The sequence below is a fragment of the Diabrotica virgifera genome, chromosome 6, assembly GCF_917563875.1.
Source record: "Diabrotica virgifera virgifera chromosome 6, PGI_DIABVI_V3a".
Lineage (NCBI taxonomy): Eukaryota > Metazoa > Arthropoda > Insecta > Coleoptera > Chrysomelidae > Diabrotica > Diabrotica virgifera.
Genome location: NC_065448.1, coordinates 215,906,578 through 215,921,142, shown reverse-complemented (window position 1 = coordinate 215,921,142; position 14,565 = coordinate 215,906,578). Strand labels below are relative to the sequence as shown.

At 35.2% G+C, this 14,565-nt stretch overlaps 1 protein-coding gene across 5 annotated transcripts in view; it reads left to right on the top strand.

Moving 5' to 3' along the window:
• LOC126887224 (uncharacterized) overlaps positions 1 to 14,565 on the top strand; it is a 158,959-nt gene that overhangs the window by 43,086 nt on the left and 101,308 nt on the right. For all 5 annotated transcript variants that reach the window (XM_050654626.1, XM_050654628.1, XM_050654629.1 and 2 more), the window contains exon 4: positions 13,033 to 13,194. In XM_050654626.1, the coding sequence (XP_050510583.1) occupies positions 13,033 to 13,194 (162 nt within the window). The remainder of the gene's footprint in view (positions 1 to 13,032; positions 13,195 to 14,565) is intronic.

Sequence of the window (14,565 nt, the reverse complement as noted above, 5' to 3'; positions counted from 1 at the left end):
GGTTGGCAATCATCATAGCTATTTTAATTTTTGAGGCAGTAGCTCTAAATAGTTGTTTTGAGCTGCATCCAAACCATTCTCTCAGGTTCTTCAGCCATGAAATTCGTCTTCTGCCGATGCTTCTTCTGCCATCTATCTTTCCCTGCATTATGAGTCGCAGGATGCCATACTTCTCGCCCCGCATCACATGTCCGAGGTACTGTAGTTTTCTTTCTTTAATTGTAAGTTCAACTTCCTTCTCTTTACCTATTCTTCTCAGTACTTCATTGTTCGTAACTCTATCTACCCAGGAAACCCTCATAATTCTTCTATACGTCCACATTTCAAAGGCGTTAAGTCGTCTCATTGTCTCTACATTTAACGTCCATGATTCCAGTCCATAGTATAGTACACTATATACGTCACATTTTGTTAGGCGTACTTTAAGAGCTAATGTGAAATCTTTGCTACATAGGACCTTTTTCATTTTCATAAAATTAGAACGTGCTTTCTCGATTCTGACTTTGATTTCTGCAGTGTAGTCATTATTTTCGGTTATAAGTGTCCCTAGGTAAGTGTACTTTTTTACTCTTTCGATCTGCTGGCCCTCTACTATCAAGATTTCGTTAGTATTATGGTTGTTTTTACTAATTTTCATAAACTTTGTCTTTTTGATATTGAGAGAGAGTCCGTACTCCCTACTACACCTTACTATTTTACTCATGAGTATTTGCAGGTCTTGTAAATTATCGGCTATTATTACTGTATCATCTGCATATCTGATGTTGTTAACTAAGACTCCATTTACTCTTATGCCAACTGTTTCATCTTCCAGAGTTTCTCGCATTACCTCTTCAGAATACGTGTTAAATAATAGAGGTGATAGTATGCAGCCTTGCCTGACTCTCTTTATTTCCATTTCTTCAGATGTTTCTGTTTCAGTTCTTACTATTGCTCGCTGATTGTAATAGAGATGTGTTATTAGTCTTAAATCTCTTTCATCTAGGTTTTTAGTTTTTAGAATTTCCATGAGTCGGTCATGTTTTACTTTATCAAACGCTTTATTGTAGTCTATAAAACAGACGTAAAGAGAACGGTTAACATCCAAACATCTCTGTGTCAGCACGTTGAAGGAGAATAATGCCTCTCTGGTGCCCATTCCATTGCGGAACCCATATTGAGTGTCACTAATATCCAGCTCCAGTTTAGAGTGTATTCTGGCGTGGATAATTTTCAGCAGAATTTTCAAGGTATGTGACATTAAGCTTATGGTTCGGTAGTCACTGCATTCTTTGGCATTCACTTTTTTTGGCAAACACACAAATGCTGATGTCAACATTTCTCTAGGGATGATTCCCGTAGTATAGATATCGTTGAACAGTTCTACTATTATGTCCAGGTTTTTCTCGTTCACCAACTTTATCAGGTCGCTAGGTAATTCATCTGGACCAGCAGATTTATTGGTTTTCATAGAGTTTATTGCCTGACTAACCTCTGATTTGGTTATCTCTGGGCCTACATCTCCGGTTTGGCTATCTACGGATGTACTAGCTTCTCTCTGGTCATGAAATAGTTCCTCGATGTACTCTTTCCATCGTCGTAGTTTTCGTTCTGTCTCCATTATAATATTTCCGTTTTTGTCGAGCAATATATTTGAGGTTCTTCTATTTCCTATTCCGGCTAGTTCTTTGACTTTTTTTATGTAGGTTGAAGTTGTCATATCTGTTTTGAAGTTCTTCTATTTCTTTACATTTTTCAGAGAAGTAGGTTTCTTTAGCCTCCCTAATTTTTCTTCTTATTTGGTTTTGAAGCTGTTTATAGCGAGTCTTATTAATTGTTTTGTTTTTCTTCTTTCATTCATCAACTCTTGAATTTCCTCCGTCATCCATTCTTCTTTCTTACATTTGGTTGTTGTAAGTACTTTCTTACTTGGCTCTAATATAGAGGTTTTGAAGAATTGCCACTGCTGTTCTACGTTGCAATTATTTCCTGGGTTTCTATCTAGATTTGTGTTGATTTCATGTTTCAAATTTTCTTTTATTTCTTCTGAGTTAAGTTTCTTTATGTTAAGTTTATTGTTGTTGCGGCTTTTTTGCGTCTTTTTTAGTTGAAGTTGAAACCTAGCAATAAGAAGACTGTGATCAGAAGATACGTCCGATCCTGGATATGCCTTTACTGCCCGAATTGCCCAATTTGATTTCTGACGATTTTGCTGTCTTCGTCAGCTGGCGATTTCCATGTATAAAGGCGTCGCTTAGGTAATTTAAAGAATGTATTTGCGACTACAACATTATGTTCCTGGCAAAATTCTATTAGGCGATCCCCTCTGTCATTTCGTTCGCCAAGTCCATATGGCCCTACATTAGGGTAGCATTTTCCTTCGCCAATTTTTGCATTGAAATCACCCATGATCACTGTTATGTCTCTAGATGCTGTGAGCTGTAATGTTTTTTGAAGTTCGCTATAAAAGTTCTCTATTTCTTCTTCATTTTTGTCAGCAGTTGGCGCATAAATCTGAATTAGGTTCATTTTTCCATGAGCTGTCAATAACTGCAACATTATAATTCTTTCGGACACCGGAACGAAGCCTGTTACTGATCTCGTTACTTTTTCACTGAGGATCATAGCAACTCCATATCTGTGTTGGGTGTCGCTGCTTCCAGAGTAATAGATTCGCCCATTGTCTGTGTTCGCCAGAACTGACCCATCTTGTATCGCTTATTCCTAATATATCGATATCTAGTCGCATCATCTCTTGCTGTATATTCCTGTTTTCCAGGTTCATACATACTTCTTACATTCCATGTAGCGATTTTGTAGGTGTATTTGTATATATTTAGGGAACAGGGATTTCGCTGACTAACGGCCTGGGAAGCCCTGTCGTTGCTGTTGTTTCTTCCCCTGCCGAATCTTGGCATCCGAGAACCATGATTAGTAGGTTGTTGATTGTCATTTCTGTAAGCCATGACGATTTCTAGGGATACTCCATGAGTCTTTAATGCAGTGGTTTCCCGTTGCCTTCTGCATTCTTATACCGTTGACCATTCTGTAGGGTTCATCCGCCTTCGAGAGCGATTTCTCAGTCTCAGGACAAAAGAGTGCCCTGCCACTTACCAACTCATCCGCCCGAAGCCGTTGGTCAGTAAGTGGGGGATTGCTTATACCGGCAATCATTCGGTGAAGAGCAGGTAGATTGTAGAAAGAAATATAGTGACCCGTCTGCCCTCGGAAACCTAATAGCCATTCGGGGTCGGAAGAAGAAGAGGTAGCCAAGAGAGGCCGATAGGAAAGATTAAAGACATTTCACTCAAGACTAGTTGAAAAAGAGTAAAATGTGAAGGCCCTTATGATCCGCCAGGTGCGTTTCATAAGCGTATGAGTATTAATACACTTTTTGTTCCCGCTCATACTTCGGGGTGTTGACTACAGGCTGTATGGCTCGTCCAGCATGCCATAGCACGGAAGGTAGGGTGCATGTCATTTTACAATGTAAACACCCCAACTCCATGGCCTGACAAACAATTTCTAAAATATATAAAGAAGGAAATGTTAAAATTCCGTGATCTTTGAAGTAGCTTCTGCAATGTATTGTTCTTCTGAGGGCAAACAGATATCTTATTGTTCTTGTTTGTGATTTAAAAATAACATAGGATTGGACAGCTTTAAAAGAACCCCAAAAAGGAAGACCATATCGAAGGTGAGATTTGAACAAAGAAAATATGTTATTTTGAAGATGCCAAATTGACTTTCTTCGAAACAGATCTTATTACAGAGCAAGCTGAGACTAGTTTCTTACTTAACAAATCGATATGAAAGGACCATATAAGGTTGCCGTCTAAGAAAATACCAAGAAATTTTACACACTCAACGGTACTGATCTGGCTCTTACTAAGAAGCGAAGCTGAAGAGCTCCTTTATAGAATAATGCTACTGTCTAACTGCTAATGAGCTATCCACGTTAAAGGAGCGTAAGTAGAGTCGTAACATAGTCGTAATCGTAAGCAGATCAGAAGTTATAGTTGCATGAATAATATGAGTTGCAACATTTGAGTTGCTGCAAGTGATACTGGTATCATCAGCAAAAAGAAACATTTTTCCATCGATTTTTAAATTAGTAATGTCATTTATAAAGATAACGAAAAGTATAGGACTCAATACTGAACCTTGTGGTACCACCCCACATACAATATTTTTGAGATTAAAATCAGTATCATTTGCTCTAACAAGTTGTTTTCTATTATCCAAGTAAGATTGGAACCAATTCAAAGAAATACCTTGAATTCCGTAAAAATTTAGTTTTTTTGTCAAAATGTCATGAGTTACACAATCTGAAGCTTTGGCATAGTCACAAAAAACAGTGGCAGTGTAAAGATTATTGTTTCGTGCTGGATAAACCTCATGTAGTACAGAAACCATGGCGTCATGTCAGTGGCACATTTATTAGTTAAAATGCCGAACTGATTTTGTGATAAAATGTTGTTATTCAATGATAAAGGACATAAGTCGAACTTTTGTAATTCTCCCAATAATTTTGGAGAGTTCCGGTAGTATTTTACAGTTATTACAGTATTTTTTTGATTAATTTTGCATTACAAAATAAAAATTTCTCAATATCTTAATTTTTTACCAAATATGTAGGCGGGGTCTTAAACTTGATAATATTGTCATATATCTTTTAAAATTAACAATTGCTTATTAACTTTACAACATTGTCAATCGAATATAAAATTAAAAAGATAAAATAAATCAGTATATTCTTTCAAAATAATGTTATTTCGAAATTGATAATATGTACATATCATAAAATATTATTAGGTGCATTATCAACGCCATTGTGTATTACATCCCTTGTACAGATAAAATTATTGTTAAAAAAATAATATGCAATAATGTTTTATGGTGCATGGACAATGTGATGAAATTATTGAACGTTACATTATTTCAGAAATGACTAACAAAGTAATTATAAAATTTGTTTTATAGCGGTTAAGGGTAGGCGGTGTTAATTGAAAAATGCAACGAGTAGAACATACCACTGGTTCTTGCATTTGTAGATTACCAGAAGGCTTTTGATTACAAAGCTTGAAGGCATTTGAATATACTACAGGTATACGTCACTAATCAAAAGCATCTATGAGAACGCTATATTCAGTATACGACTACACGAAGACACAGAAAAATTCAGCTTATGTCGAGGAGTAAGACAATGGCAAAGATATGGGCATCAATATAGATGGAGAGGGATTAAATCATCTGAGGTTCGCAGATGATGTATTAATCGCAAATAACTTACAGGGTACAGTTTCTATGATACATTCGCCTAAAACTCTGTCTGGGAGATCAGGATTAAAAATAATGTTTGATAAAACTAAACTTATGATGAATCTATAACTTGAAACGAAAAAGGGCGATGGACTACCCCAGCTAATTGAAATAATATTCGAAAATATTACCTCAATCATCCAAGATAGCCATCGCTACACACTTAGCTTAGCTCAGTCACTCAGGTGTGTGTTCGTCTTGTCCTAACCTCAGATATGAACTCTGAAAATTTAGAATGGAAGCAAACAAAACAATATTTTTAACTAATCATGTTTATTGTTCATAAAGATATAATAAATATATGACTTAGTAAATTGCATTAACAAATATATTCAAATTCTTGCCAAATGTGGTTTTGTGGTGTTTGGTTCGATGGTAACTTCTTGATGTCGAATGGTACTGCTGTTGACTTCTTGTAGAGCTGGGCAGATGTTCGGCCCTAGGCCCCTGCAGCTAGAGGTGGATCGTTGCAGTCTGGATGTCATGGTCAATGGTCTTCATTTAGCCTTAGTTCCAGCACCAGTGTGGATGGCTTGATGCTGGAGGTTCCCGGGGGGAAAGGTTGATTCTATTCCCAAAAACTATAAGATAAAGGCACATATCAATCATCAAGAAGAAAAACCAAAAACGAGCCTTTGCCAAATAATCGTAAAAAGTAGTTATTGGCAAAGGAATAAAGTAAATGGAATTAAGATTGATACTACTAGTTAAAATTTGATTACTAAAAGCATATCAATAGACAAAATGAAATACAGAAACCAAACACATGGCTGAACATTTGAAGGTTAGGTATAAAGAATATTAGAAAGACTGTTATAAGAAACTAGGTATGCATGGAATATAATGAGGAATATAATGATTGTAATATGTAATTAGAATTCTTAGTATTCTTACCCCAAGAGAAAGATGGTCTAGAAATAAAATGTTTTAATTTTGAAGTTTCTTTGCCTTTTATGACATTACCACCACTATTTCGAGAATTGAAATGACAGCGTGAACTGTAGGAAATTAGGCATGTTCCGTATTAAAACAGATACTCACAGAGTAAGAATATACGGGGTACGTTCAGTATGATGATTTAGATTTTAGATGAAAAGAGATATATTAAATAGAAGATAATAAAAGAGAGTAATAAAAGAGGATAATAAAAGAGGGCGCCAACGAGTTTTTAACGAAGAAAACAGGTAAAACAAATTGGCATCTCGTCCTAAGCAATACGCCCTCTGGTGGCTATTGCAGTAACCGAGCTAAGAGCCATTATTTATTTACTTTCACGTTGAAGGCATATTGTCATTGGAGATTTTGTTTGTTTAATCACGTTTAATTGTTGCTGTATATTACTTCATGACTAAACCACAGTATAAAGAGGGACAGTAGAACCACTCTCCGAAAAATTGGAAGTAAAATCTGTAGTCGCGCATGGCGACCGCGCAATGTTGGCAGTCGCTTTTGACCCCACTCTCGCATTGTTAGTCCCATAGAAACGTACGGATTTTAACAGGGAAAACCCGCATCCACCACTGGTGAACTACCAATTGCGTACTGCCGGTATTACTTCTTGAGATCAAAGCGCCGACAGAGGAGTGGTTTTACTGTGGAACCTCTATATACTGTGACTAAACTCTAACATATTACAGTAACTTCATGACTTAAAAATAAAACATTTAACAATAATAATTACAATCTTTGGTGTACACTAACCTGAGATATTTTTTTCTTATAAAGTTCACTAAAATAAAACTTGTAACTAATAAAATTGTCTATTTCAATAAGAATAAACGATAATCACACAAAATATAATTAAATTAAAAAATACCGATAAACGAACAAAACTAACTCAAAAACACATAAAACTAATGCAACATGCAATATGTAAACAATTACAATGACTCTTAGCTCGGTTCAATTTGATACCACATTGGCACTGCGATCTTAAGGCTATGGGTACATAATTCGCAAATATTTTACGTGTATCCCTACTTTTTCTGTCTTTACACGGCAAATTACGTGTAGTAAAATTCACACTGGTATGGATGTGTAAACATTACTAGAATGTCATTCTACTTGAAAATGTCATCATTATTTTAAAGAGATGGGTTTTGAATGTTCTTGGATAACTGTTATTTTTATAATTGCAAATTATTAATTCAGTTAATAAATGTGATAATTTTTTCACGAACTATGTATTCAGTGATTGTAATAATTTATTTGTACAACAAAGACTAATACTCAATCGAGAAAAGAGGAAAAGTGTTAAAGTGATTTTTTAATAATATATTGTTATGGAACGCTTACAATTTTGAACATCTTTAACAACAAAATACTTGGATCACAGAATATATTATCCTGATGTATTTTCTGCTTGGATCTTCCACAAATAATACACAATAAATAACTTTTTATTAAGTTCACGTCTTAAATCAATTATTTATCAAATACACTATATATCAATAATATTTAATCAATAACTCAACATATTCCCGATGCAATGTCAAATATTTAAAATTGTCACTGATTGTCAGTGTCTGACTGACAATATATGCTGACAATATTATATTCGGCTGAGTGCGTTTTAAGACAAAGATAGATTTTAAAAATATTACCACGGCATTGTGTTCATTTTTTTCGAATCCTGAAAAAACCAATAAATATTTTTGAAAAATTTAAACGCAGAATGAAAGACTAAATTATTACCGAGGGCCGAAAGTCCCTTAGAATAAATAAAAAGTTTATTTTGAATGATATATTTGAAATTAAAAATCACACTAAATTTTCTCTTAGTTTTTCACCCCTGTAACTTATTAAAATAAACATTACAGAAGTTTTCAGAGACTTTCGGCCCTCGCTAATAACGTAATCTTTCATTCTGCGTTTAAATTTTTCAAAAATACTTATTAGTTTTCTCAGGATTCGAAAAAAATGAATCCCCATTTGAATAGCATTGCAGCCGAAAATACGTACCGATCCTCTTAATCCGAATCGCTAATAGAAGAAAATTATTACTATTATTACTAATGAAATATTAAAAAAAATGAAGTAAAATAATTATTTAAAAATAAAATAACAAAGATGTGACGTTTGTAACGTTACAAACTATGGACAATAACACCGTAAAACAAACAGACACTTACAAATATCTGGGACACGAGATCAAAATAAGCAGAGACAATTATTAAACACATGAAATACAGAGGCGAATAGGCCTTACATGGGCAACATTTGGTTACATTGAAAAAGTTCAATTCCCATAAATGTGTCTCAATGTGTTTTGCCTGTACAACCTTAGACTTTAACATTGACGCAAAAATCCACGAATAAACTCAGAGTTACACAACGAGCCATGGAACGTGCACTGCTGAACGTGAGCCTTCGAAACCACATCATAACAAACCAATAAATCAGGCAAACATCAGGCGTTCAAGACGTCATCGAAAGAGCTACGACGCTTAAGTGGAACTGGGCAGGGCACTTAGCTAGAACACAAGATAGACGGTGGACACGACGAATCATGGAATGGAGGCCCGGAAACTATAAAGCCGAGGACGACCACCGACTAGATGGACCGACCACATAAAAAGAGTAGCGGGAAACTGGTTACCAGCGGCCCAGTGTAGAGAACACTGGTAAGAACTGAGGGAGGCCTATGTCCAGCAGTGGACACGATTGGCTGATTGATGATGATGAAGGGTAGGCGTATACGGGGCGCATCTCGGCAAATTCCTAGTTGTTAACGGCACCACAGTATAATGCTTAATAAGAATGATACAGGCTGTTGCCAAATTTATAATATTTCATCAGTTTCAAAGAATATTTTAATATAATACTGAAATGTCACATCGAATAGTCACCAATGAAGAAGTACTACGGAGCATGAACACAACCGCAGATTTAGTTAACAACGTGCAAGGGCCGTAAGCTGTAGTACTTGGGACATATAATGAGAAATCAAGGCACATACGAGCTACTCCAATGTATCTTACAAGGTAAACTTGAAGGAAAAAGGGCACCAGGACGAAGAAGAATATCCAGGCTTGCTAACCTGAGAGCATGGTATAGAAAGACCTCAACACAACTATTCCGTATAGCAACTAACAAAGTCATAATAGCTAGAACAATCGCCAACGTTCGGATAGGACAGGCACCCTAAGAAGAAGAATAGTGAAATCTTAGGATTGAATAACTTAGACAGTTATCCGGTAGAGTGTCTGGCTTCTGCGCAGAAAGCCGGGATCGAGTCCCAGCGCCGGTGAGAACAGCTAGACATTTTTAAAAATATCTACAAGCCCCAGGTCGATTTAACCTGAATAAAATAAGTACCTTGGGTAAAACCCAGGATAGGGCAGAGTGGTCAACCATACTTCTTCTTCTATTGTCTATGTCCTTCCATTCAGACCTCTCGTGTGCCCTTCTCCTCCATTGTTTTACAATCATAGTTTTCAGGTCGCCTTCTACGTTATCCAACCATCTCGTTCTGGGCCTTTCTTTTTTTCGTCTTCCTATCGGCTTTCATGTTGACAACATTTTCTTTGTTGTTTTTGTATCGTCTTCTCTCTGGACATGTCCCAGCCATGCCAATCTTACAATATCGTACCCTTCATTTAATTAATTAATTTCATCGTTTCTCCCGATTCTCCATGTGCCTTCTTCTTGCACCGGGCCTTCACTTTTCTCAGTACCTTTCTCTCGAATGTCTGAGGTTGGGCTTCATATTTTTTTGTCATTACCCAGGTATCACCACCATAGGTTATTATCGGTCTGATTAATGTTCTGTAGATAATCATTTTGGTTCTTTTGTCTAATAATTTGTCATGAATCTTTTATTAGCATAGTATACAGTACGTAAATCGTTCAGCTGGACATAGGGAACGTAGATTGTATATATTTAGATACATAAATACATACATTGTATTATATTGAGATAATTGTGGCAACTGAGCTCCCTCGATGACAATATTAACCTCAAAATTATTTCGACTGACACAAATAAACGTCAAAATTATGACAATGTAGTAGCTAAATATTTTTAGCCTAAGGGAACGGGAAACCCATTTAGTTGTAAAATTATTTTTTAAATAAAAATATTTTTAAAAGATAAAGTTTTTCAATCCTAATAGCAACGTTAATAATATTATATTGAAAAATATTACTAAAAGATTTTTAAATTGAAAACTTATTGGTACATTTCCCTGGTGACACCTCCAAGGCTTCTACAATTTGCAAGCCAAATGGATGCTGCAGTGAAGACAAAAGGGAAGGAATTCTACACTATGCAATTCACAACCCCCGTCTGCAGCTTGGTAAAGTTCCAACGGAAAATGCACCTAGTTACTCCACGGAGTAATACTACTATAAAATAAAAATGTATACCATTTTCATTCAGTTGCAATGCGAGGCCAAAAATGTCTTAATTTTTACTTAGATTAGAGAGCGCAACCAGCACTCTTATCGACGATTTCACCTCTTGTTAGAGGCTCTTCAGAGAATGCATAGGTTGCTTTTCTCTAATCCAGTAAATTTTTCGACATATATTAGTCCCACACTGCAACTGAGGTGAATGGATTAGGTGACTAGCGTCATCTGGCAATTGAAAGATAAAGTTTTTCAATCCTAATAGCAACGTTAATAATATTATATTGAAACTTTGAAAAAAAAACTTTATCTTTCAATTGCCAGATGACGCTAGTCACCTAATCCATTCACCTCAGTTGCAGTGTGGGACTAATATATGTCGAAAAATTTACTGGATTAGAGAAAAGCAACCTATGCATTCTCTGAAGAGCCTCTAACAAGAGGTGAAATCGTCGATAAGAGTGCTGGTTGCGCTCTCTAATCTAAGTAAAAATTAAGACATTTTTGGCCTCGCATTGCAACTGAATGAAAATGGTATACATTTTTATTTTATAGTAGTATTACTCCGTGAAGTAACTAGGTGCATTTTCCGTTGGAACTTTACCAAGCTGCAGACGGGGGTTGTGAATTGCATAGTGTAGAATTCCTTCCCTTTTGTCTTCACTGCAGCATCCATTTGGCTTGCAAATTGTAGAAGCCTTGGAGGTGTCACCAGGGAAATGTACCAATAAGTTTTCAATTTAAAAATCTTTTAGTAATATTTTTAATATTTTTCAATATAATATTATTAACGTTGCTATTAGGATTGAAAAACTTTATCTTTCAATTGCCAGATGACGCTAGTCACCTAATCCATTCACCTCAGTTGCAGTGTGGGACTAATATATGTCGAAAAATTTACTGGATTAGAGAAAAGCAACCTATGCATTCTCTGAAGAGCCTCTAACAAGAGGTGAAATCGTCGATAAGAGTGCTGGTTGCGCTCTCTAATCTAAGTAAAAATTAAGACATTTTTGGCCTCGCATTGCAACTGAGTGAAAATGGTATACATTTTTATTTTATAGTAGTATTACTCCGTGGAGTAACTAGGTGCATTTTCCGTTGGAACTTTACCAAGCTGCAGACGGGGTTTGTGAATTGCATAGTGCAGAATTCCTTCCCTTTTGTCTTCACTGCAGCATCCATTTGGCTTGCAAATTGTAGAAGCCTTGGAGGTGTCACCAGGGAAATGTACCAATAAGTTTTCAATTTAAAAATCTTTTAGTAATATTTTTAGTATTTTTCAATATAATATTATTAACGTTGCTATTAGGATTGAAAAACTTTATCTTTCAATTGCCAGATGACGCTAGTCACCTAATCCATTCACCTCAGTTGCAGTGTGGGACTAATATATGTCGACAAATTTACTGGATTAGAGAAAAGCAACCTATGCATTCTCTGAAGAGCCTCTAACAAGAGGTGAAATCGTCGATAAGAGTGCTGGTTGCGCTCTCTAATCTCGCATTGCAACTGAATGAAAATGGTATACATTTTTATTTTAAAAATATTTTTAAAATTAAAGTAAAATTATCAACTCATTAATCATAAACTTTGTTTTTTATTTATTTATGGACAGCCTTGCTTCAAAACTCACTCATTCTATTCGTTCTAACAGCTCTATTGTACCAAAAATTCGTACTCGGACAGAAGCTTCAACTAACACAGGTTAGCGCAGTTGCCACAATTCTCTCAATGTATATTCCCTATGTCCAGCTGAACGATTTACGTACTGTATATTATTATATTATGCCTGATTATACTGGAAATACTTGTATTCATTTCGCTGCTTACAGAATTCTTCTGATTGATTTCTGTGCCCAGATATGTGAGGGCACCCAAACGTTCGATGGTATAATTGTCTATTACAATATTATTTTCATCGTCAGGTATTCTTTTGATGATCGTGTCCTTTGTTTTTGTTTCGTTTATTGTAAGTCTTCTTTTTCGTGCTTCAGGAACAATTTTCTTGAACTCTATAAGTTGTTACTTGCTCCCAGTGGCGGATTTACCGGTCGGAGGGGAATAGGGGAAATTCCCCCCACCCCCAACAAGGTCCAAATTTTTTTTTGATAAATTTCAATAAACATAGAAATGGATTAACACTGTGGAAAACAGTGGATCTTAAAACTGTATTACTTGTTTATATCTTAGAACGTGGATCTTTGAAACTGTAGAACAAAGTTTTCTGTTTGAAGCTTCGATGTAAATTTCAAGATTAGAATTAAGATCTGACCATCAAATTAAGTCAATTCTTTTTTCTCATTTTGAACCTTAATAAAAATTTAATCCACTGTTTTCTTTTAAAGTATATTTAATTTGTACAACTGATATCTTTTTTAGTTTGACGACGTAGTTGAATCAAAACCATGTCTTGGATGTCTGACCGAAGTCGATGTTAATGATAAAGTTGTACCATTTTTGGTGAACGCCGCTTTGAGTCATATTGAATCTGAAGATAAGGTCCAGCAGGCTTTAATCCAAGTTCTTAGAGTTCAATCACAGGTTAGTAGCTATTTTTGACCATAAGATTATTAAATATTAAAGCTAAATGAAATGTAATGTACAGTTGAGTTCATGATTCTTTACCCGTGTGTCATCATTTAAAGCATACGAAAGCATTTAGTCGGAAATCTATTCTACGCAACAGCAAGTGACAGAAAGTGGGTACTGCTCCGATCATTGATTATATTATAAAATTTGACGTTATCAAATAAATAGAGCTTAAAATTTTGGTGCAGAATTACAGCTAATTTGAACTAGCTTAATAAATTATTTTAATGCCTGTCATTAGTGATATTAAATATTTGTTATCATATAAATTATAAATAGTTGAAAATAAAATATTGTCTTTTTGTTATTTATTTCACTTTTACGGAAATTTAAACAAAACCATTCCTTAACTGTGGATGACGTTAACCTTGTATGTAAATTAATGGCAAAATAAAATACACTTACCATAAAATTTCAAACTCCAGTATAAAATTAGTGGTGAAAACAACGGTCTGTTTAATATAAATAACTTCTAAATGCAAAAACAGGACAGAAAAACAGTAAAAAATCCAACAAACTGACAGTGACGAGTAAACAAACCAGAAACGTCACAAATTATACTTAAAATTTGAAAACGTCCGTCCCCAAGCATCTTTTTTGTACCTATCTCTTTTCGATGTACTGAGTGTAGAGCGTGTTTATAAAAATAACATGTGTCTTTGCTTAACAGGCGGTATCTGGTTTGTCTTTAGTTTCATGCGTGGAAGACAATAATGCTAGATAAAAAGTATGTGTTTTATCTCGCCATGTATAGGGCTTTTCATCGATTGTCATTTGTTTCGAGCTTCTGTCATGTGTCGTCTAATATTAATATATCTACGTCATACGTTATTTGTATATACATACTAATGATACAAACCAAAGACGTATCACGTAGATATCTTAATATTATACGACACTTGACAGAAGCTCGAAACAAATGACTGTGAATGAAAAGCCCTATTAATGACGCACGGGTAAAGAACCCTGGACTCAACTGTGTAGGAAATGAGTCAATATTCACAATTTTAGTGTGTTAAATTTGGGCTACCGGTTTCAAGGCTAATATACTCCCCATCATTAGGTCCCAGTACAAAAGTCTTTGTTTAACAAAAGCTACAAGCTAAAAACAACATTAAGCAAACAGTGAACAACTAAATCAAAACTAATATTAGCAAACAACTATAACATTAAAAATGAATAACCATTTTCAATTTCGTTGCAACACGAAACTACAGCCGCATCATATTCTAGTTCAATCAGAGAGTGCAGCAAGCACCTATACTACATAACAAGCACCTATACTACATAACAAGCACAACTATAACATTAATTAAGTGATAT